Source organism: Xenopus laevis, chromosome 4L (genome assembly GCF_017654675.1).
Source record: "Xenopus laevis strain J_2021 chromosome 4L, Xenopus_laevis_v10.1, whole genome shotgun sequence".
NCBI lineage: Eukaryota > Metazoa > Chordata > Amphibia > Anura > Pipidae > Xenopus > Xenopus laevis.
The window spans coordinates 25,421,845-25,447,248 of record NC_054377.1 but is presented as its reverse complement, the minus strand read 5'-3'; the positions used below and the strand labels follow the sequence as shown (position 1 = coordinate 25,447,248).

At 39.5% G+C, this 25,404-nt stretch overlaps 1 protein-coding gene across 3 annotated transcripts; it reads right to left on the bottom strand.

The window, feature by feature from the left end:
* Nucleotides 1-5,153: 5,153 nt before the first annotated feature.
* fut3.L (fucosyltransferase 3 (Lewis blood group) L homeolog) lies at nucleotides 5,154-20,288 on the bottom strand. 3 transcript variants are annotated; one of them, XM_018256565.2, is made up of 2 exons: nucleotides 20,131-20,288; nucleotides 5,154-6,624 (listed from the first exon to the last, which is right to left on the bottom strand). In XM_018256565.2, the coding sequence occupies exon 2, from the start codon at nucleotides 6,513-6,515 to the stop codon at nucleotides 5,472-5,474; it is 1,044 nt and encodes a 347-aa protein (XP_018112054.1). In that variant the 5' UTR covers nucleotides 6,516-6,624; nucleotides 20,131-20,288; the 3' UTR covers nucleotides 5,154-5,471.
* Nucleotides 20,289-25,404: the final 5,116 nt, after the last annotated feature.

The window sequence follows — 25,404 nt, the reverse complement described above, 5'->3', positions numbered from 1 at the left end:
TTTGTTTTTTTGCAACAAAACCACTTTGAACTCGGATTTTTTTTTTGTATTTTAGAGTATTATCTCAACAAACTAATTTGCAAGCTGAAACCTTTCTGACATCTATTTAAACTAATGGGCATGTGTTTCATTTGAGATCTTCCTGCACTTCGTGTAGTCGAGAGTCATTCTCAGATTTTTTTTACCGTTACGGTCAATAAAACGTTGCGCAAAAATTAAAAATTGTTTTTGCAATTAAGAAATTGTTTGTGACTAATGATAAATATGCCAGTGTAGTAACACTCAGCAATATTTTCTGACGTTTTTGAAAAAGAAAATCAAAGTTTTAGAAACCTGCTCTCCACAGTTGTATCTAATACTCTACACACAGCATCGTACTGAGGCTGTTGCTGCAGGAGCTCGCACATCACCACGGGCCGCCCAGCCCAGCCACAACAACCTCTTAACCTCCCTAGGCCCCAGTGGGACACCAGGGGCCCACCCAAAAACCTTTGACAAGGGGCCCACCAATTAATCTTAGACCAGGGGCCCACTCTTAAAGGAAAACTATACCCCCAAAATGAATACTTAAGCAACAGATAGTTTATATCAAATTGAATGACATATTAAAGAATCTTACCAAACTGGAATATATATTTACATAAATATTGCCCTTTTACATCTCTTGCCTTGAACCACCATTTCGTGACTCTATCTGTGCTGCCTCAGAGATCACCTGACCAGAAATACTACAACACTAACTGTAACAGGAAGAAGTGTTGAAGCAAAAGGCAGAACTCTGTCTGTTAATTGGCTCATGTGACCTTACATGTGGTTTTTATGTGTGCACAGTGAATCTTACGATCTCAGGGGGCGGCCCTTATTTTTTAAAATGGCAATTTTCTATTTATGATTACCCAATGGCACATACTACTAAAAAAGTATATTATTATGATAATGGTTCCTTTACATGAAGCAGGGTTTTACACATGAGCTGTTTTACTCAGTATCTTTTAATAGAGACCTACATTGTTTGGGGGGTATAGTTTTCCTTTAAGTACTATTTTTCTTCCTCTCCTCACTCAACCTCTAGTCTCCTAGTCTCTTTTCTTTACATACTATAATCTATTTACCCTATTTGTTCTCATTAAAATAGGGACTGGCCATGAAATATGCCAAATGTTTAGCAGCATGAGGGCCCACTGACAACTGGGCCCACCAGGACTTTTTCTGGTATACCGGTGGGCCAGTCCGACACTGCTAGGCCCCCCGCCCCAGCCTCTACCCCACTCCACTCCACTCAGCCCTGCGCATACCTTATTCTTGTAACAGCGTCGGTCGGGTTCAGAGGGGAGGCCGGGTCCAGCACCAATAGTTTGATCAGGGGAGTGGGTCTGGGTCGGCAGGGTTCACTGGGTTTTTTCCTAGTCTCCTGCTGGCCCAGTTTACAAATTCTTTAATGGTTGTGTCTTTTGTTTTGTCATGTTTTAGTCTGCAGCTTTTAAAATTCTACTGCTAATTTATAACATGGATAATAATTTTTAAATTTTCTGGACCACTTTTAGGATTTGGATATGCAAGCAATTTTGGTTTGTTTGTTTTCTTGTATTTAAGTATTCTTGTATGTAAGTATTTTTTTTTTAAATATTGAAATATTTGATAATCTTTTATATACATGACATATTTCATATATGTAAAAATGAAGAGAAAGATAGTAAAAAGCTCCCGCACTCTCAAATGAAATAAATTAATTAATATCTAAATTATACTGTGAACCAATCAATTAATAAAAATATAGTGCTTGTGCTGATAATGAAATTAAATTACTTGCTTGGTTAATTAAAAACCTTCTAATAGTTTAATTAAATATTAAGCAATTAACAAACAACAAGTTCAGAAAAGCATAGAGTTGCCTTTTCTGTGTGTTAAAAAATATAGCTGGTGCTGATTTAATATTAAATTTATGCTATGTTTGTAGACAATTGATTCAAGATTCCAATAAGTTATAAAGTGCTAATTTTTGTTAATGAATTACCTCTTGATTATATAATGCACTTGCCCTTGCATAAATTATCTATTTTGAATTACACGCAGTCGGCGACTGTAATTAATTTAGCTCTTGCACTTTATAACTTATTGGAATCTTGAATTAATTGTCTACAAACATAGTATCAATTTAATATTAAGTCAGCACCAGCTATATTTTTTAACACACAGAAAAGGCAACTCTATGCTTTTCTGAACTTGTTGTTTGTTAATTGCTTAGTATTTAATTAAACTATTAGAAGGTTTTTAATTAACCAAGCAAGTAATTTCATTATCAGCACAAGCACTTTATTTTTATTAATTGATTTGTTCACGGCATAAATTAGATATTAATTAATTTATTTCATTTGAGAGTGCGGGGGCTTTTTACTATCTTTCTCTTAATTTTTAAATAGTTGTTAACAGTAATTCACGCCTCCGACTCTCCACAAGGTAATAATTTTATTAAACTTAAAGGGATACAGTCATGGGAAAAATGTTTTTTTTCAAAATTAATCAATTAATAGTGCTGCTCCAGCAGAATTCTGCACTGAAATCCATTTCTCAAAAGAGCAAACAGATTTTTTTATATTCAATTTTGAAATCTGACATGGGGCTAGACATTTTGTCAATTTCCCAGCTGCCCCTTTCATCATATAACTGAATGGTAGGATTGCATGTAACAAATTTTGAAAAATTATTTTCTTTTTCTCTGTAATAATAAAACAGTAATTTGTACTTGGTCCCAATTAAGATACAATTAATCCTTATTGGAGGCAAAACAATCCTATTATGTTTATTTAATGTTTAATTGTTTTTAATAGACTTTAGTTGGCCATAGACATAACAATTACGATCTTTCTTGGAAAGGATCTTTTCATTACACACGTGTAGAGCTGAATCGTCAGATATACAGGTAAAACGATTGAGCACTAACAATGGGCGATATTTGGGTGCCTTCAAAGGCACCCGATCAAAATTTCCTGTTCAGCCTGATCGACAAGCTGACTGATATCCAAGTCTTCTGCCAATATCTGTTGGCTCTTTTCCCATCATAAACACACTGAATATTGTACGAAAATTTGTTTCATACGATATCTAAATTATGGAAATATCCATTATCCAGAAAACCCCAGATCCCGAGCATGCTGGATAACAGGTCCCATACCTGTATATAGGACTAGTGATGATATTTTAAATGTCCATTTATTGGAAATTTTGTTGGTATAGTTTAAGCATTTCAGGATATTATAATCAAAACAAACCACACATCCAAAATGAAAGGTAAAAAAATTACTTCATTCCAAAACATGGGATCAGAGCAAAGAGTCAGATGTGTTTTGGACCTACCAGGTTCTTAATCTTAAGCATCATATTTATTTCCTGAAAAAAAGATAAATGCAGATTCTTACATATTAACAGTAAATCATCAATGTAGCGTCTGTAGCGCAGTATCTGCTCACAACATAAGTTTCCAAGCGGAACTCCTCCCACAAACCCATATACAGGTTGGTATACGGAGGGGCAAAGGCTGCACCCATCTTCATCCTGCCCCTTTGGAAGTAGACTAGAAACCCCCATATTTGTGAGTAAAAATTCCACACAGACAATCAAAACATTCTGCAAATTGTTAGAAAACGAAGACAAGAAGATCTAGTACCCAAAATTATGTCGAATACTTGAATTAAGTGACTTTTTATGACACAGGAGTTGAATAAGAATCCAAATTAAGAAGAAATGTCTGAAGACTTCTGTCTACCCAAATGGAGAGACCCTCCAAAAGTGATCTCACAACTGCAACTATGGATTTCCCTTTACCTTTGACCAGCTCCTTATACACCTTGGGCAGGCGGGGAAATATGGGCACTACCAAACAGTTTCTTATAATAAACTCAACCTGAGTGGATAAAGTGAGTGGCAATGTTGGGACTGCCTCTCTCTCTCTGTCTCTGTCTCTGTCTCTGTCTCTCTCTCTCTCTCTCTCTCTCTCTCTCTCTCTCTCTCGCTTTAGGTGTATGAAAAGCCGTTTCTATAACTGAAAGACTTTCATGAGCTTGTAGAAGGATGTGAGACATAAAGCCTTTTATGAAATGTCTCCTTTAGGCCTCAAAAATTGTTCTGAATCAATGTTATTTTTATGTGCTCTGTCCTCCATCAGCCATTGCGAGAGAAATAGTCATATTTCAGCCTCAGCAAAATTTGTTGATTTAATCCATATACGTTATGCAGTTCTGACTGAATAGTACAGGTATGGGATCTGTTATCCAGAAACCCATTATCCAGAAAGCTCAGAACTACAGAAAGCCAATCTCTCCTTTTATCCAAACAGTCCAAATTTTTAAAAATGATTTTTCTCTGTACTAATAAAACAGTACCTTGTACTTGATCCAAACCAGGGCCGCCATCAGAAATCGGAAGTCCCCATATGAAAAAATTTCCTGGGCCCCCTGGGCCACAAGCCCCACCTACAGGTCCACCCTCCCCACCCCACAGGTCTACCACACACACTAAAATAAAAAAAAAAACATTGATGGCTATGGTTCCCACATGTTAATAAAAAATATTGGTGGTCAGGGCCCCACCACACAACAGGGACCACAAAAGATTTCCTTTAGGGGGGCCCTGCCATGTTACACTGACTGCTGTCAGTGAGCTGCCAACTACAGATGGGAGGAGGGGAGCACAGGTGGCTGCATCTTCTTCCAGTGACAGCATTTTCTTCCCTTATTGGTCACAGAATTTCAAGTCCTTGTAAAGCTGCATGGTGATTGGATGAGCTGGAGGAGAAGTTCAAACCTCAGCTATCCAATCCCTGAGCAGCTCAACCGGGACTTAAACTCAGTGACCAATAAGGGGAAGTAATGGACAGAAGATACCTCCTCTTGTGCTCCCGCCCTGCCTTCCCGAAGTCAGCAGCTCTCAGAAAGCAGGGGGCCGGCTAATCAAGAAAGTGCGGCGTGGCCGGGCCCCCCTTACCCTCAGGGCCCCCTACAACTCTCCCCCCTGTCCCCCCCTGATGGCTGCCCTGATCCCAACTAACATATAATTAATTCTTATTGGAAGCAAAACCAGCCTTGGGGAGTAGATATTTTGGACATGGTCTCTCATTAAATCTGAAAACATAGTTTGATAAATAAATAAAACAGAACTACTAAAATATCTGTATTAAATTAAATTTGCATTATAAAAAACATACTCATCTTTGTATACTGTATGTTGGGGATTTCTAATGGGGATATTCCTTAAAACCAAATATAGGAGAATTGAGTGAGTCCTTTAAGCAAGAAGCATTTTAGGACCAATAAGGGACTAGACAAGCAGGAGTGGCCGAAGATCTAAAACAGGACCGGATGGAGATATGTCTTCTTCAATTTGGTGTGAACTGCCCATATTATTCCACATATAGGACCAAACAGTAAAAGTGAAGTCAATTATGCAGATTTCCTAGATGTAATAAATGAATTTGTTTAACGGAACCATGTGTCTATGCTGGGAATGGTCTTATAAGGGGGTGCTTCTTTCAGTACTTTGCATACTCTACAGTAATCAGACACCCAATCTATTCTGTTTTTCATTGGCTGCAACCTAGATCTCCAGTTAAAATACTGTCTGTATCTCTCATCGTTCTTATCTAGTTCAAGGAGATACAAAGCCAATTTTTGTGGTGTAGAAAAATCCTCAACGTGAATAAATGAGTCCGAGGGAATAAAACGTTCATAGTTTTTACGTGAAGGGCCCAATACTACGGGTACTGTTCCTGACAGCAGTGAATTGCTCCAGAGCTTCTCCGTAATATAGTCTTCATGGATAGAATTTTCAAATGCCAGATAGAATTTGTATTGGGATAGAGTTTCTAAAGTGTTAGTGTGCGAAAGAACCTTTGTTTTTGATCCATATACGTCAATATTTAAATGTTTTTTCAACTTCGAGTAATATTTATATCTCTTGGAATTTTTATTCCAGTTACTGATTACCCAGGCAACAAGCTTCGATTTCACAGGGATAGTAAAATTCTGACTCCCATCATTCCTTTCCAGCCGACCATAAGGAGTAAAGATATCTGAGTCAGCCCTGAACGACATGGTGAGATTTATAAAATTCTCCATAATGTGCAGATTAGGACTATGCGATCTTGACTCCTTGTTGAACCAAATCCAGTACTGATTAGTAGGTCTTGGGATTTGAGGTAAAATACTCTTATTTTTATATACTTCCCGATGGTGGATAATGACAGCATTTGCTGATGGATACAAACTGCGGTTAACTGTGAAGAAGCAACCCGAGGAATCCAAGTCAGTTGGGCAGTCGTTCAGGGGAAAGTGATAGTTAAAAGGCCACGTCCAGAGCAGTATGGTGAGTTGAGAGGATTCTGGTCTAAAGGTCAACTCTGACCTCTGTGGAATCTTTTCTGTAGAGTTTCCCTTACTTCCAAATAATATAAAAAACATAATGGAAAAAATACACTGAACAAAACAGAAGAAAAATCTTTTTTTCCACTTATTGGACTCCATTGTGCTGCCAACATCTACTTTTGTACCTTGACAAACTCACTTACTATGCTTCCACTTCGTTTATCGTGATAAGCAATTTTCCCAGTGGTCCTGGCCTCAGAATTCTGTCCTACAGTTAATTTTAAAATAAAAATTGATTAATTTCTGCTGTATACAGTATGTTTAAATGATAGCATTATATCATACTTTTTTCATTATTGTTAGTGATGGGCGAATAAATTCTCAGCGAATTCCCGAATTTCGCTGCCGGCGTCAATTTCCGATTTTCACGATTTTTTCATGAAAACTTTCGAACTGCTTGATTTTTTCGTGAAAAGGTTCGAATTGCTCGATTTTAAAGTGAAAACTTTCGAATTGCTCGATTTTTTTGTGAAAACGTTCGAATTGCTCGATTTTTAGTGAAAACTTTTGAATTTCATGATTTTTTCATGAACTTTCTGATTTCACGGTTTTTCACAAATTTTTTGTCGTTTCGCGAATTTTGTGGGAAATTTGCGAATTTTTCAACGGGAGAGATTCGCCCATCACTAATTATTGTTTAATATTTAATATGCAGTTTTCATTTCTACACAGGCCCGGACTGGCAATCTGTGGGTTCTGGCAAATGTCATAGGGGCTGCTATAAGGTGCCATAGAAAGTCAGTATTTAGTGGACTGATTGGGCCTCTGTGTACCTGAAATGCCAGGGCCTATTTTAATTCTCAGTCCGGACCTGTTTCTACACTCTCGCTGTACCAAATTACAGATGCCACAATGGACAGTAATCAACTCTATTGGAGCCCCTACAGATTAAGATATAACTATACAGAGTTTTCGGCAAAATGAATTGACGAGCAAACTAACTATAAAGCTGGCAAACACTTTGGCTTATACAGCATAATACAGGTATGGGACCTGTTATCCAGAATGCTCGGGACCTGTGGTTTTCCAGATAATGGATCTTTTTGTAATTTGGATCTTCATACCTTAAGTCTACTAGAAAATCATGTAAACATTAAATAAACCCAATAAGCTGGTTTTGCTTCCACTAAGGATTAATTTTATCTTAGTTTGGATCAATTACAAGGTACGGTTTTATTATTACAGAGAAAAAGGAAATCATTTTTAAAAATTTGGATTATTTCATTATAATGGAGTCTATGGGAGACAGTCATTCTGTAATTCGGAGCTTTTTGGATAACGGGTTTCTAGATAAGGGATCCCATACCTGTACTTTGTATAGGACATGTACAACTATGAAACAACAAAGCTTATGAATATGTGAGTTATAAATGCCCATTGGGTCAGATTCAATTTGAGTGGAAAGATGTATCTTCTAATTCAAACCCAGATATCCCATAGAGCCAGATGCAATTCAAAGAGAAAAATATATCTCACTGTTTATCATATGAAAACTCTGTTGATGTTAGTGGGGAAAAAAACAAAAATTAGCATAAAAACAAGAAAATGCTATTTTATGGTTGATCACATGAAAATATATGAGCAAGATTCAAATCAACTCATCACACTGAATATGGAACATTGTATGAAACAAATTAACTCATATACCAAAAAGGCACCCAACCTCTTCTCGACCACTCTATTATATCTGGTATTACCACCACTATAGGAAGAGAATTCCGCAACTTTACAGCTCTCAAGTTTTGCAAGTTAAGATAAGATCTTCTTTTTTTTATTAGCTATGTAACTTTAGTAAAATTAGATATTTAAACTATGTAACTTTAGCCCCATAGCTACATAGCACCTTGTTAATATAACCTATAATAGGCATTCTGAAGCAAAGACACCAGTTTTACCAGTGCAGCAGTAAATTATATTTTAATTACTTTGGAACACTTTAATTTTGTTGTTACTTTTCCTTTAATGTAAAGAATGCAAAATGTGTCAGTCCATTCATTACCTTTCTTTACTCTCTCTGTTTCATAATCTCTTTGTTGTATATTGAATATCTAAAAGGTGGCCATACTCTATAACAGCCGCTGGCTTGTGAGGTTAACCAATGAGCAGATCTTTCCCCTATATGGCCACCTAAATTGGACAATAGTGGGCTTCAATCTGATCGCTGGCCTTAGGGCCAAACAATCGGATTACAATGGCAGGTATACGAGCAGTCGGAGCAAGGACTGCAGCCCTGATGCGATGGGAAAATCAAACCTACCTAATGGACATCTGGGTAATTTTTGTCCTGATATTGGTCAGATGGATCCATCAGAGGTCCCCTTACATGGGCAGATAAATTGCTAAATAGGTCCAGACAAATGTAATTGCTTTTTAGGAGAAGGTAAGCAGGGACCTTGACTCTGGTATGGCAGTGGGTGTAATCTAAGTAGACTTTGGTAAAGTATTTGATACAATGCCACACAGAAGGTTACTGGTTAAATTAAGGAATATTGGCCTGGAACATAGTATTTGTACCTGGATAGAGAACTGGATAAAAGACCAGAGATGGCGCGAACTGTTCGCCGGCGAACTTGTTCGCGCGAACATCGGGTGTTCGCGCTCGCCGGAAGTTCGCGAACGTCGCGCGACGTTCGCCATTTTGGGTTCGCCATTGTTGGCGCTTTTTTTTGCCCTCTCACCCCAGACCAGCAGGTACATGGCAGCCAATCAGGAAGCTCTCCCCTGGACCACTCCCCTTCCCTATAAAAACCGAAGCCCTGCAGCGTTTTTTCACTCTGCCTGTGTGTGCTGAAGAGATAGTGTAGGGAGAGAGCTGCTGCCTGTTAGTGATTTCAGGGACAGTTGAAAGTTTGCTGGCTAGTAATCGTTTTGATACTGCTCTGTTATTGGAGGGACAGAAGTCTGCAGGGGTTTGAGGGACATTTAAGCTTAGGTAGCTTTGCTGGCTAGTAATCTACCTTCTACTGCAGTGCTCTGTATGTAGCTGCAGTGGGCAGCTGTCCTGCTTCTGATCTCATCTGCTGACTGCTGCAATAACAGTAGTCCTTGTAAGGACTGCTTTTATTTATTTTTTTGTTGTTTTACTACTACTACTACTACTACTATAAGAGCCCAGTGCTATTAGTCTAGCAGTGTTGGGGAGTGGGACTGGTGTGCTAATCTGCTGCTCCTAGTAGTTCAGCAGCACCAACTTTAATTTTTTTTTTTAATATTCATTTTTTTTTATTTTATTTTACTACCGCTGTAGTAGTGTATAAGTTGACCTTTTAGGCATTATTTGCCCTGTAGGCATTTTTTGCCCAGTGTGTTATTCAACCAACTGCCATCTAGCTGTGTGACCTTGTTCACATTCTGTCTAAATATCCATAATATTACCGTCTCCAGAAAAAACACCGGAGTGACTTTTTTCAAGCAGCCATAATATATTTTACGTAATCCGTATCCATCGCTGTAGTAGTGTATAAGTTGACCTTTTAGGCATTATTTGCCCTGTAGGCATTTTTTGCCCAGTGTGTTATTCAACCAACTGCCATCTAGCTGTGTGACCTTGTTCACATTCTGTCTAAATATCCATAATATTACCGTCTCCAGAAAAAACACCGGAGTGACTTTTTTCAAGCAGCCATAATATATTTTACGTAATCCGTATCCATCGCTGTAGTAGTGTATAAGTTGACCTTTTAGGCATTATTTGCCCTGTAGGCATTTTTTGCCCAGTGTGTTATTCAACCAACTGCCATCTAGCTGTGTGACCTTGTTCACATTCTGTCTAAATATCCATAATATTACCGTCTCCAGAAAAAACACCGGAGTGACTTTTTTCAAGCAGCCATAATATATTTTACGTAATCCGTATCCATTGCTGTAGTAGTGTATAAGTTGACCTTTTAGGCATTATTTGCCCTGTAGGCATTTTTTGCCCAGTGTGTTATTCAACCAACTGCCATCTAGCTGTGTGACCTTGTTCACATTCTGTCTAAATATCCATAATATTACCGTCTCCAGAAAAAACACCGGAGTGACTTTTTTCAAGCAGCCATAATATATTTTACGTAATCCGTATCCATCGCTGTAGTAGTGTATAAGTTGACCTTTTAGGCATTATTTGCCCTGTAGGCATTTTTTGCCCAGTGTGTTATTCAACCAACTGCCATCTAGCTGTGTGACCTTGTTCACATTCTGTCTAAATATCCATAATATTACCGTCTCCAGAAAAAACACCGGAGTGACTTTTTTCAAGCAGCCATAATATATTTTACGTAATCCGTATCCATCGCTGTAGTAGTGTATAAGTTGACCTTTTAGGCATTATTTGCCCTGTAGGCATTTTTTGCCCAGTGTGTTATTCAACCAACTGCCATCTAGCTGTGTGACCTTGTTCACATTCTGTCTAAATATCCATAATATTACCGTCTCCAGAAAAAACACCGGAGTGACTTTTTTCAAGCAGCCATAATAAATTTTACGAGATCCGTATCCACCGCTGTAGTAGTGTATACGTTGATCTTGTGGGCAGTATTTGCACAGTGTTTTCTTCAAACCGCCATCTAGCTGTGTGAGCTTGTTCACATTTTGTCTAAATATTGATAATATTATCGTCTCTAGAAAAACCACTTGAGTTACTTTTTTTCAAGCAGCATTCATATATTTTACGTAATCCGTATCCACCGCTGTAGTAGTGTATACGTTGATCTTGTAGGCATTATTTGCACACTGTTTTCTTCAAACTGCCATCTAGCTGTGTGTATTATCGTTTCCAGAAAAACCAACTGAGTTTTTGTTGTTGTTGTTTTTTTAAAAATAATGCCAGGCAAAGGCAGGCCGCCACGCAGAGGCCGTGCTAGGGGCCGTGCTGCTATGCAATCCTGTGGCCCTAGCAAATTGCCCAGTTTTAAAAAGCCAATGACCCTGAACTCCCAAAATGCTGAAGAGGTAGTTGACTGGCTTACACAGCACACCCCATCCTCTACCGTTTCTAACTTTACCACAACATCCTCCTCATCCTCCACTGCTATGGCCACCCCACGTAACACTTCCTCCACCACCGGTGCCCCTTCTTCACTGGAGTCAGAGGAGTTATTTTCCCATGAGTTTCTTGAACTGAGTAATGCGCAACCATTATTGCCAGAAGAAGATGAAGGAGATGAGGACGTTACACCAGATTTAATTCTGGCAGAGAACACGACAGAGATGGACATAATGAGTGATGAGGAGGAGGTCCCCGCTGCTGCTTCCTTCTGTGATGTGTCAGAAGAAATTGATGCATCTGAGGAGAATGATGATGAGGAGATTGATGTTTTGTGGGTGCCTAGTAGAAGAGAGCAAGAGGAGGGTAGTTCAGATGGAGAGACGGAGAGTCAGAGAGGCAGTAGGAGAATAAGACTTAGAAGAAGCAGGGAGGACAGCCCGCAGGGATCAGTAGGGCAACAACATGTATCGGCACCTGTGTTCAGCCGGCCAACGCACCCGCCATTGCCGCCAATGCCGCCAACTTCTACTGTTACCGCCAGATCGCACACTTCCAAAAAGTCAGCAGTGTGGGATTTTTTTAATGTGTGTGCCTCTGACAAAAGCATTGTAATTTGCAATGAGTGCAGTCAGAAACTGAGCCTTGGTAAGCCCAACAGCCACATAGGTACAACTTCTATGCGAAGGCACATGAGCGGCAAGCACAAAGCACTTTGGGAGCAACACCTCAAAGGCAACAGGCAAACTAAAAGCCACACTCCTTCTGGTCCAGCATCTTACTGCTCTACCTCTGCTCTCCTTGACCCGTCTGAACCACCCTCCACTCCGCCTTCCACCTTGACCACCTGTTCCCATTCCCAGTCATCTGCCACCAGCCAAGTTTCTGTGAAGGCCATGTTTGAGCGTAAGAAGCCAATATCTGACTGTCACCCCCTTGCCCGGCGTCTGACAGCTGGCTTGTCTGCACTCTTAGCAAGTTACCGCATCTCTGTCACTTAGTGTTGGGCCAAAGGTCCATATGACTACTGACGCATGGTCCTCCAAGCATGGTCAGGGCAGGTATGTCACCTACACTGCCCACTGGGTGAACTTGGTAATGGCTGGGAAGCAGGGAATGGGTAGCTCAACAACAACAGTGGAGTTGGTGTCACCGCCACGGATTGCACGCGGTTCTGCCACCACCTCTACTCCTCCATCGCTCTCTACCTCGTCTTCTTCCTCTTCTTCTTCTTCTTACTCTGCTGCTGGGTCCTCCTTCTCCTCCTCCACACCTGTGCACCCCCAGCTCCCCCTAGGCTATTCGACGTGCCAGGTACGCCGTTGTCACGCTGTCTTGGGGATGACGTGCCTGGAAAGCAAAAACCATACCGGATCTGTACTCCTGTCATCTCTGCAGTCACAGGCCGATCGGTGGCTGACCCCACACCAACTGCAGATCGGAAAAGTGGTGTGTGACAATGGAAGCAATCTGTTGGCAGCGTTGAGACTGGGCAATTTAACACATGTGCCCTGCATGGCACATGTGTTAAATTTAATAGTCCAACGTTTTGTCTCCAAGTACCCAGGATTCCAGGACGTTCTCACCCAGTCCAGAAAGGTGTCGGCCCATTTCAGACGTTCCTACACAGCCATGGCACGCCTTGCTGACATTCAGCAGCGCTACAACATGCCAGTCAGGCGTTTGATTTCTGACAGCCAGACTCGCTGGAATTCAACGCTCCTTATGTTGGAACGTCTGCTGCAACAACAAAGGGCCGTCAACGAGTACCTTTTTGAACTGGGTGGTAGGACTGGATCTGCAGAGCTGGGGATTTTTTCCCCCGTTACTGGGTGCTTATGCGCGATGCCTGCAGGCTCATGCGACCTTTTGAAGAGGTGACAAATATGGTCAGTCGCACCGAAGGCACCATCAGCGACCTAATACCCTTCGCTTTCTTCCTGGAGCGTGCCGTGCGACGAGTGACAGATGAGGCTGTAGACCAGCGTGACGAGGAGCTGGAAGCGCGCGATTTCTGGTCGGAATCACCAGAACGAACCCAGGCACCTGCTGCAACGCAGGGAGAGGTGCCAGAAGTGGAGTCAGAGGAGGAAGGTGGCTTTGTGGAGGAGGAGGAGGAGGACCAACAGGAGCAGGCTTCCCAGGGGGCTAGTGGTGACCTTTTGGGGACCCCTGGTCTTGTACGTGGCTGGGGGGAGGAGACCGTGGATGATGCAGTCCTTGATAATGAGGAAGCGGAGATGGATAGCTCTGCATCCAACCTTGTGAGAATGGGGTCTTTCATGCTGTCATGCCTGTTGAAGGACCCCCGTATCAAGAGGCTTAAGGAGAAGGACCTGTACTGGGTCGCAACGCTACTAGACCCTCGGTACAAGCATAAAGTGTCAGAAATGTTACCAACATACCACAAGTCCGAAAAGATGCGGCATTTACAAACCAGCCTGCAAAACATGTTGTACAATGCTTTTAAGGGTGATGTCACTTCAGGAACTCATCAACATTCCAGGGGCAGAGGTGCCAGTAATCCTGCCACGAGCACACCTGCAAGGACAAAGCCCTTTGGCCAGTCTGTAACGTCAGACATGCAAATGTTTTTCTGTCCAAGGCAGCGCCACAACCCTTCTGGATCCACCCTCAAAGAACGCCTCGACCGGCAGGTAGCGGACTACCTGGCATTAACTGCAGATATCGACACTCTGAGGAGCGATGAACCCCTGGACTACTGGGTGCGCAGGCTTGATCTGTGGCCAGAGCTGTCACAATTTGCCATGAACCTCTTGTCTTGCCCAGCCTCAAGTGTGCTCTCAGAAAGGACCTTCAGTGCAGCAGGAGGGATTGTAACTGAGAAGAGAACTCGCCTAGGTCACAAAAGTGTCGATTACCTGACCTTTATTAAAATGAATGAGGGGTGGATCTCGGAGGGTTACTGCACGCCGGAAGACTTGTTCTGACTTCTATGCAGCTGTCCTTCTCTTCAAGCCTCATGACTCCACACACAGCTGTCCTTTAGCGTCCTCCTCCCTCCGCCACCGTTACAAACTAGGGTGCAAACCCTACTGGTTTAATTTTTTCTGGCCTCTGTGCTTCAGTGGCTGCAACCAAAAAAACTGGGCAAACAATGTCTACAAGGTCAACGTATGGCAAAAAATGACTATTTTCAGCATTTATATGACATATTTTTTCTGGCAACTGTGCTTCAGTGGCTGCGTCCAAAAAAATGCATATTTTCTGCATTTATATGGCATAATTTTTCTGGCCTCTGTGCTTCAGTGGCTGCAACCAAAAAAATGCATATTTTCTGCATTTATATGGCATAATTTTTCTGGCCTCTGTGCTTCAGTGGCTGCAACCAAAAAAATGCATATTTTCAGCATTTATATGGCATAATTTTTCTGGCCTCTGTGCTTCAGTGGCTGCAACCAAAAAAATTTATATTTTCAGCATTTATATGGCATAATTTTTCTGGCAACTGTGCTTCAGTGGCTGCGACCAAAAAAATGCATATTTTCTGCATTTATATGGCATAATTTTTCTGGCCTCTGTGCTTCAGTGGCTGCAACCAAAAAAATGCATATTTTCAGCATTTATATGGCATAATTTTTCTGGCCTCTGTGCTTCAGTGGCTGCAACCAAAAAAATTTATATTTTCAGCATTTATATGGCATAATTTTTCTGGCCTCTGTGCTTCAGTGGCTGCAACCAAAAAAATTTATATTTTCAGCATTTATATGGCATAATTTTTCTGGCAAATGTGCTTCAGTGGCTGCGACCAAAAAAATGACTATTTTCAGCATTTATATGGCATATTTTTTCTGGCCTCTGTGCTTCAGTGGCTGCGGCCAAAAAAACTGGGCAAACAATGCCTACAAGGTCAACGACGTTGACCTTGTAGGCATTGTTTGCCCAGTTTTTTTGGCCGCAGCCACTGAAGCACAGAGGCCAGAAAAAATATGCCATATAAATGCTGAAAATAGTCATTTTTTGCCATACGTTGACTCAACGTATATGGCAAAAAATTACTATTTTCAGCATTTATATGGCATATTTTTTCTGGCAACTGTGCTTCAGTGGCTGCGACCAAAAAAACTGGGCAAACAATGCCTACAAGGTCAACGTATGGCAAAAAATGACTATTTTCAGCATTTATATGGCATATTTTTTCTGGCAACTGTGCTTCAGTGGCTGCAACCAAAAAAACTGGGCAAACAATGTCTACAAGGTCAACGTATGGCGAAAAATTACTATTTTCAGCATTTATATGGCATATTTTTTCTGGCAACTGTGCTTCAGTGGCTGCGACCAAAAAAACTGGGCAAACAATGCCTACAAGGTCAACGTATGGCAAAAAATGACTATTTTCAGCATTTATATGGCATATTTTTTCTGGCAACTGTGCTTCAGTGGCTGCAACCAAAAAAACTGGGCAAACAATGTCTACAAGGTCAACGTATGGCGAAAAATTACTATTTTCAGCATTTATATGGCATATTTTTTCTGGCAACTGTGCTTCAGTGGCTGCGTCCAAAAAAACTGGGCAAACAATGCCTACAAGGTCAACGTATGGCAGTTGTTTAAAGAGAACAGTAGATTACTAGCCAGCAAAGCTACCTAAGCTAAAATGTCCCTCAAATCCCTGCAGACTTCTGTCCCTCCAATACAGAGCAGTATCAAGCAGATTACTAGCCAGCAAACTTACTATCATCTGTCCCTGAAATCACTAACAGCTCTCCCCCTACACTATCTCTTCCAAGCACACACAGGCAGATTTTTCAGATACATTTTTGCCCTTGATCCCCCTCTGGCATGCCACTGTCCAGGTCGTTGCACCCTTTAAACAACTTTAAAATCCTTTTTCTGGCCAGAAATGTCTTTTTTAGATGTTAAAGTTCGCCTTCCCATTGAAGTCTATGGGGTTCGCGAACCGCTCGCATTTTCGCGAATATGTTCGCGAACTTTTTTTCCGACGTTCGCTACATCCCTATAAAAGACTACAAAGAGTGGTGGTAAACAGACCAGTGTTGTTAGTGGAGTACCGCAGGGCTCTGTACTAGGTCCCTTGCTTTTCAACTTGTTTATTAATGACCTGGAGGTGGGCATTGAAAGTACTCTTTCTATTTTTGCAGATGATACTAAATTGTGCAGAACTATAGGTTCCATGCAGGATGCTGCCACTTTGCAGAGTGATTTGTCTAAACTGGAAAACTGGGCAGAAAACTGGAAAATGAGGTTCAATGTTGATAAATGCAAGGTTATGCACTTTGGCAAAAACAATATAAATGCAAGTTATACACTTGGGGGCCGATTCACTAAGCTCGAGTGAAGGATTCGAATGAAAAATACTTCGAATTTCGAAGTATTTTTTGGGTACTTCGACCATCGAATGGGCTACTTCGAACTTCGACTACGACCTTCGACTTCGATTCGAACGATTCGAAGTAAAAATCGTTCGACTATTCGACCATTCGATAGTCGAAGTACTTTCCCTTTAAAAAAAACTTCGACCCCCTACTTCGGCAGATAAAACTTACCGAAGTCAATGTTAGCCTATGGGGAAGGTCCCCATAGGCTTGCTAAACCTTTTTTGATCGAAGGATTTTCCTTCGAATGTTGGATTAAAATCCTTTGAATCGTTCGATTCGAAGGATTTAATCGTTCGATCGAACGAAAAATCCTTCGATCGATCGAACGAACGTTTAGCGCTAAATCCTTCGACTTCGATATTCGAAGTCGAAGGATTTCAATTCGAGGGTCGAATTTCGAAGTATTTTTTACTTCGAAATTCGACCCTTAGTGAATCTGCCCCTAAATGGCAGTGTGTTGGGAGTTTCCTTAAATGAGAAGGGTATTGGGGTTTTTGTAGATAAGTTGTCTAATTCTGGGCAGTGTCATTCTGTGGCTACTAAAGCAAATAAAGTTCTGTCTTGCAAAAAAAGGCATTAACTCAAGGAATGAAAACATAATTTTGCCTCTTTATAGGTCCCTGGTAAGGCCTCATCTGGAGTATGCAGTGCAGTTTTGGGCTCAAGTCCTAATGGGATGTTCATTAATACACTGCATCAATAAATCAGTTCAGCTCACCAAAAGAATCCTATTTGTAATGTATATGTATAACTCATGCAGGTATTGGACCTGTTATCCAGAATGCTTGGGGATAATGGATCTTCTTTCTCGTACCTTAAAGGGATTCTGTCAAAATTTTTATGGTGTATTAAATGAATTACATTGTTTACATGGCAAATAACTCGTTCTACTATATAAAATTGTATATGACTATGGGGTATATTTATCAAAGAGTGAAGTTAATAGTGAAGTTCTGCCACTACAGTGAAATTCCGCCATTCTCCATTCATTTCTATGGGATTTTTATAGGCGTATTTATCAAAGGGTGCCATTGATAAATACGTCTTTCAAAATCCCATAGAAATGAATTGAGAGCTGCGGAATTTCACTCTAGTGGCAGAACTTCACTCTTTGATAAATTTACCCCTATGACTCTACGTCATAATAAAAATGATCTCAAAGGTGAACCACCATCTTTAAATTGTTTACAGCTTAAAGGGGAACTATCGCAAAAATGTAATATACGCTTCAGCATACTGAAATAAGTCTTTTTCTAAATACAATCAATTAAAAAATCTGTATCGTTTCTGAAATAATCAAGTTTATCTTCACTATTCCTCTCTCAGCATCTGTTTCTCTTCATTCTGTCTTCATGCAGCAGTTGGGTGTCAGATATTCATTGACATTTAGATCCAATATATCTTATAGGTGGGCTCCTTTTGCCTAGAAGATGTATTCGAGCTCACTAAAATCACCAGGCATCATGTCTCTCTACATGCAGAATTTGTGCAAAATGCAGTTATTTTGTTAGATTTTGTTTGTATTGGGATCAGTTATTTGAGTTATTTCTAATTCATCTTCTAGGAAAGGAAGAGAATGAAGAGAAACAGTTGCTGAGTAGTGATGTGCGAATTTGCGCCGTTTCGCGCAAAATTTGCGAATTTCGTGTGAATTTCACCGGCATCTCGTTTTTGACGGCGACGCCCGTTTTTGACGCCGGTGCCCGTTTTTACGCCGGCGGAAGTTTTTTTTTGACCCTGGCAAATTTTTTCAGGTGAATTTTCGCGGGCATTTTTGCTGGCGGCAAATCGCGCAAATTTCCCGCGAATTCGCGCCTGGCGAATAAATTCGTCCATCACTATTGCTGAGAGAGGAATAGTGAAGATAAACTTGATTATTTCAGAAACAATTCACAATATTTAATTGATTGTATTTAGAATGTTTCTTATTTCCGTGTGATGAAGCTTATTTTAAATATTGATTTAGAGATAGGTCCCCTTTAAAAGTAACACTCAGAGGGGATAAACAGGCGAATTAAAGGAAAATGGGTCCAAATTATTGCATAAAATAAGGGGAAACCTGACAAAATCTAGGTAATGCAAAAGGACTGCAAAGGAAAGTGAAAATAAAAAATAGGGAAAATATAATTGGTGTTGACTGCGTGTAGGTTGGGTCTGAAATGCTAGAGACAAACATAGGATGGCTGATATAGTTAATTGCTAAATTGATGCATTAAATATCCCCTTGTGAGATCCTTAGCACCTTTGATTTTAAGTTCTTTATCACAGGGTTGCCTATGCCGTGTCAGTATATCTATTTATTTGGTTTCTTGTCCATGTAGTCCAAATAGCAATAATGTTCTTTATAAGTACTATGCAGCACAACTTTGTTTAGCAAAACTCAGATCATTTCTAATTCTATACTAAGGTCACATCAGTAAGTAATGTATTCTTGGCAAAGAAGAAACAGAGGTTCTAATAAATATCATTTAATGTAAAAAAAATTGAAATACGGGTTTGGTATCCATTATCTGGTAACCCATTGTCGAGAAAGCTCAGAATTACAGAAAGTACATTTCCCATAGATTCTATTTTATCCAAATAATCCAAATTTTTAAAGATGATTTCCTTTTTCCCTGTAATAATAAAACAGTAGCTTGTACTTGATCTAAACTAAGATATAATTAATCCTTATTGGAAGCAAAACCAGCCTATTGGGTTTATTTAATGTTTACATGATTTTCTAGTTGACTTAAGGTATGAAGATCCAAATTACGGAAAGATCGATTATCCTGAAACCCCAAGATCCCAAGCATTCTGGATAACAGGTCATCCCCCTTATCATTTCTAACTTCCGTTTCATCTCCTTTTTAAATGAATATATATTGTCACACCTTAGAACAGAACTACATTAAAACAAAACGTTTATATCAATAAATAAGTCACTGGTTTGGGGCACTTACCTTTGGGAGGTACCACTGAAAGGTTAAGAGAGTTGCAAAGGATTTTGGATGGGTGTGATACAAGAGGTACAAATGCATTGGAGAATGCAAGGTATAGGAAAGGAGATAATCCAATGTTATTTTGCACTGATTACCTCTCCCTATATTAAGTTGTATTCAACTGCCCTGATATGTTGCCAGATGAGTCCAATTTCCTCTACTCAATGGCAAATACATGTAGTGTTGATTACAACACAAGAACTGCCCTTAGGTACACCACCTCATACAACAACTTCATAAATACACTTAGGGATTGGTCTCAGGAGTCTTTTGAATATCAGAGACATATTTCTGTTGCTTCTAAGAACCACCAAAGCAGGAGATTTCCACGGAAATGTTACAGTTGTGGTAAGTATGGTCATATTGCTTGATTTTGCAGAACTTCTGACAAACAGCATCATACTTACCCAATCCATTCAATACGGAGACAAGAGGGGAATGCACAGGAAAATCTAAATGATGATCTCCTTGACCATAGCCCTCCCCCAGAGCCGGAAACTGTTGTCTCCTCTAATAACATAGAAACAGGTTCCACTAGTGCAGGACATCAAAAAGAGAGCCAAAATGAGGCCAAACGGGAATTTCACACACCTCCCTGTAAAACAGGAATAGAAGGATCAACTGCCCCACCCTTTATGCCTTGGGTGAATATTCCACTGTGGCTTTACAGGAGTTGGTCTCACATGCTAATGGCCAACTTAGCACAGTTTGCCCAGGGTGTACCAAACACAAATATGCCTGTTTTCTAATGAAAAGAAATGTGATACAATGGAACTCGATCTGATCATGACCACTGTACAATAGATATGTTATTTGTAATTTTATGTATATTAATTATATGTATCTTTCTTTTTCAGAGTACTGGTGGACGAATAACTGTCCATTGATCCCATATAATGAAGATAATGGGATTTTGGTTTCAACAGGTTGTAGATTTGTTTTAAGGAGCACAACACCTGATGACTTTGTACCTTACACTAAGGGGCCCATTCATTAAGTTTGAGTGAAGGAACAGAAGACAAAATGCTTCGAATTGCGAAGTGTTTTTTTGGCTACTTCGATCATCGAATGGGCTACTTCGACCTTCGACTACGACTTCTAACTAAAAATCGTTCGACTATTCGACCATTCGATAGTCGAAGTACTGTCTCTTTAAGAAAAAACTTTGACCCCTTAGTTCGCCACCTAAAAGCTACCAAACTCAATGTTAGCCTATGGGGAAGGTCCCCATAGGCTTGGTTAACTTTTTTTGGTCGAAGGATAATCCTTCGATTGTTGGATTAAAATCCTTTGAATCGTTTTTACGCAAAATCCTTCGACTTCGATATTCGAAGTCGAAGGATTTTCATTGACCAGTCGAATATCGAGGGTTAATTAACCCTTGATATTCGACCCTTGATCTGCCCCTAAATAACCCCGATTAACTTGATTGTTGAGTGAATTGTTTTTAAAAAACCACGGGATATAACCAATGAGCTCAATAGTAAAATAATTGTTTGCAAACAATTTAAGAAAAAAAAATATTTAAACTTAGTAGCATCTCATGACAGTATAGGTGTCCTTGTTCTATTATTAACTTCATTTTCCACAGGTATTTGTTTTTGTTCATGTAATTGTGTTGTTAAATGTAAATGTATTTATCTTTGTGTTACATGTTGTCTCTGTTAAGTGTTTTGTTTTCTTTTGTATACAGTCACCACAACAACGCAATGGGATTAGTATCTTCATTGTTGTAGTCAAAAACACTGCTAAAAATAGCAGACCGTTCATTTTAAACATTTTCTTAAGTTTTTGTTTTTTTTGCGCTCTACTTGCATAATGGTACCTACGTTTTTCGGTACCAAATGGGGGTTTGATCATAGTTTTTCTTTCCTAAAGCCCATCAAAAGATGCAGTAGATACATGAAAATGTTTTTACAATTTTTTATTGTTATTTTTGTTTTTTTGCATCTTTTTTTATATGTTATAACCTTGTAAAAATAATTGAAAAGATAATGCTAAGAATATGATAGTGCTCTTGCTCTTCTTTTTATTTCCAGGATCCATGAAACTAGCCAGGGAAAAAAAAAAATTTTGGACCATGGATCAACTGAGTTTGGTTATGTTTTGAAAGGCAAATGTGTTTAGAACTTTTGAATTTTATTAAAACAAGTTTCAGATTAAAACAACATATTGTTTAGGATAAATTGAATACATAGGGCATAACTTTCTCCTTAGAATAAGTGTGTTTATGTATATATATATATATATATATATATATATATATATATATATATATATATATATATATATATATATATGTATATTATTTATGTTTATGTTTTTACTTAATAATGTGTTTCATTGGTCTTACATAGAAGTGAATTTGCATATAAAGAATGCATTATGCTAATAAAAATAACATTCATTTAAGAATATGCAGACTATCGAACAAATGTCTGTATAATTTAAAGTTTAATGAGAGTGAATGGTGCAATGTTGTCTGTTCCCTGCCCATTGGCATAGTACACCGAGAGAGCCACAGGTCCGAAGAGGATTTGCCACAACTTGCGAAGAGGATTTGCCACGACAGTAATTATGTTTGTGTTTCATAGAATATCCAAAATTATGTTTGTCATTCTGACACAAAAAAAGAAGTAGGGAAAGTAGTATTGAATTTTGGATATTCAACAATAAGCCCATACACACAATGGGTTAACAGATATCTGCCTTTCCATCAATGGCAACTGTTAAGGTGTAAACCTGGACAGAAAGCCATCCTGCCATAGAACAATCCTTGCAGCGACAGTAATGTCCATATCATAGAGATGCATATAACTAGACACACTGGTGTGGGTGCAGGGATAGCAAGAGTTCCCAAGGAAACGAGACTCTGCTGGATCAACAAGGGACCCCTGGAGCATTGGATTATGGGATTTCTCACAGTGCATCCTAACTTGATTTCACTCCCTTGTCTATCTAAGAAGTGATGAACCATCTTCAAAATCAGCTTACATCGACCTGATTGGCTGGGACTGTCTTTTAGGTGTGGCTGTTTTGGGAAAGGGTAGTATGTTTGTTTGAATGGTCTTCCTTATGTGTATATAAAGAACACTTTCCACTCCCTTCCATTGTATCTTTCCCTATCCCTTTCTACCTCCCTCCATCTTAAGGTGAACATACACGGAGAGATCCGTGGGCAATATCGGGCTGATCTGATCGTGGGCCCTAGGTCCCAACGATCGGATCCTAATGAATAGTAATGGGCGGTCGGATCGTGGGACCACATCAACGAATAGATGCGGCCGCGATCCGACGGGATTTTTCGTCCCATCCGATCAAGATCTGGCCGACTTTCGGCCAGATCTCGATTGGGGAAGCCCGTTGGGGGGCCCCATACACGGGCCAATAAGCTGCCGACACGGTCTGTCAGCAGCTTTTATTGGCCTGTGTATGGCCACCTTTAGTTAGTTCCCTTTTTTATGTTATACCTTAGATTCCTTTGAAAATAAATACCACTTATTTAAAGATCAGTCTGTCTCAAGTCATTAGCCTGGCACCCTAAAATAGAGCAGATCCAATACACGTGTAGAGCTGAATCGTCAGATATACAGGTAAAACGATTCAGCAGTAACAATGGGTGATGTTTGGGTGCCTTCAAAGGCACCCAATCAAAATTTTCTGTTCAGCCTGATCGACGAGCTGACTGATATCCAAGTCTTCTGCCGATATCTGTCAGCTCTTTTCCCATCATAAACGCACCGAATATTGTATGAAAATTTGTTTCATACGATATTATATGTGCGTCTATGGCCACCTTTAAGGTATGAAGATCTAAATTATGGAAATATCTGTTATCCGGAAAACCCCAGATCCCGAGCATTCTGGATAACAGGTCCCATACCTGTATATAGGACTAGTGATTATATTTAAAAATGTCCATTTATTGGAAATTTTGTTGGTATATTTTAAGCATTTCAGGATATTATAATCAAAACAAACCACACATCCAAAATGAAAGGTAAAAAATGTACTTTATTCCAAAACATGGGATCAGAGCAAAGAGTCAGATGTGTTTTGGACCTACCAGGTTCTTAATCTTAAGCATCATATGTATTTCTTAAACAAAAGATAAATGCAGATTCTTACATATTAACAGTAAATCATCAATGTAGCGTCTGTAGCGCAGTATCTGCTCACAAAATGAGTTTCCAAGCGGAACTCCTCCCACAAACCCATATACAGGTTGGTATACGGAGGGACAAAGGCTGCACCCATCTTCATCCTGCACCTTTGGAGGTAGAAACCCCCATATTTGTGAGTAAAAATTCCACAAAGACAATCAAAACATTCTGCAAATTGTTAGAAAACGAAGACAAGAAGATCTCATACTCAAAATTATGTTCAATAATTGAATAAAGTGACTTTTTATGACACAGGAGTTGAATATGAATCCAAATTAAGAAGAAATGTCTGAAGACTTCTGTCTACCCCAATGGAGAGACCCACCAAAAGTGATCTCACAACTGCAACTATGGATTTCCCTTTACCTTTGCCCAGCTCCTTATACACCTTGGGCAGGCGGTGAAATATGGGCACTACCAAACAGTTTCTTATATTAAACTCAACCTGAGTGGATAAAGTGAGTGGCAATGTTGGGACTGCCTCTCTCTCTCTTTCTCTGTCTCTCTCTGTATATATATATATATATATATATATATATATATATATATATATATATATATATATATATATATATATATATATATATATATATATATATATATATATATATATATATATATATATATATATATATATATATATAAATAACAAAATGAAACCGTACTCCAAGGTCTTTGGTGAAAAAAAGGTGCTTGAATTTATTACAACGCTTCGGCTTCTACACTCGAGCCGTCATCAGGCTCAAGTGTAGGAGCTGAAACATTGTAATAAAGTCAAGCACTTTTTTTTCACCAAAGACCTTGGAGTGCGGTTTCATTTTGTTACTATGTAAAGGTGATCCTTTGGAAAATATGACTTGCCAGTAGAATATATATAGAATATATCACGGGGATCTGTTGCAGTGATTGTGTATTCTTTACATAATTGTTTTGAAGAATTTCCTGAGTGGGGACACACCTGAGCTGCAAAGCCAATTAAACTGTTTAAACTGTATGGACTGTTCTGACTTGTTGTGCTTTGCATTTATAAAATCAGTTGACTAAACCCACACAGAACAGATAGACAAGCAATATAACTGCTATGATACATGCTTACTTGGAAAGTCCACTGCTGACAAAAGCTGCTGTCAATCAAAGTGAGTAGATTCAGAACTGTTTATGTGCATCGGTGCCTATTCCATAAGAGCTGAATGAACCTGTATGATCCCTCTGAATATTAAAGAGCTAGTAGTTTTGGTCTGTGTCTTGGCCCCAATGGAAGATGCTTAGTTAATTTGGCCAGTTCAACCCTGGTTAGAATGATTGGAGAATAAAGGTTGCTTCTTTTAAAACAGCTGTATCAGATGCTGATAGATGTTCCTAAACCCCCATGGCCTTTTGGCCTTGAAAAGTGAAATCTGTGAGTCCCAGGTTACACAACTGATAGAAACAATAAGTTCTGCTCTGCTGCACTAAACAATGCTAGTTATGGAAAAACCTGATGTTGTGTAGTTCCTTCTTAATTGGTTTCTCTAGACA

Excerpts from the sequence above, each read along its gene's own strand:
- fut3.L (XM_018256565.2), bottom strand. The coding sequence starts at position 6,515 with ATGGAGTCCAATAAGTGGAAAAAAAGATTTTTCTTCTGTTTTGTTCAG.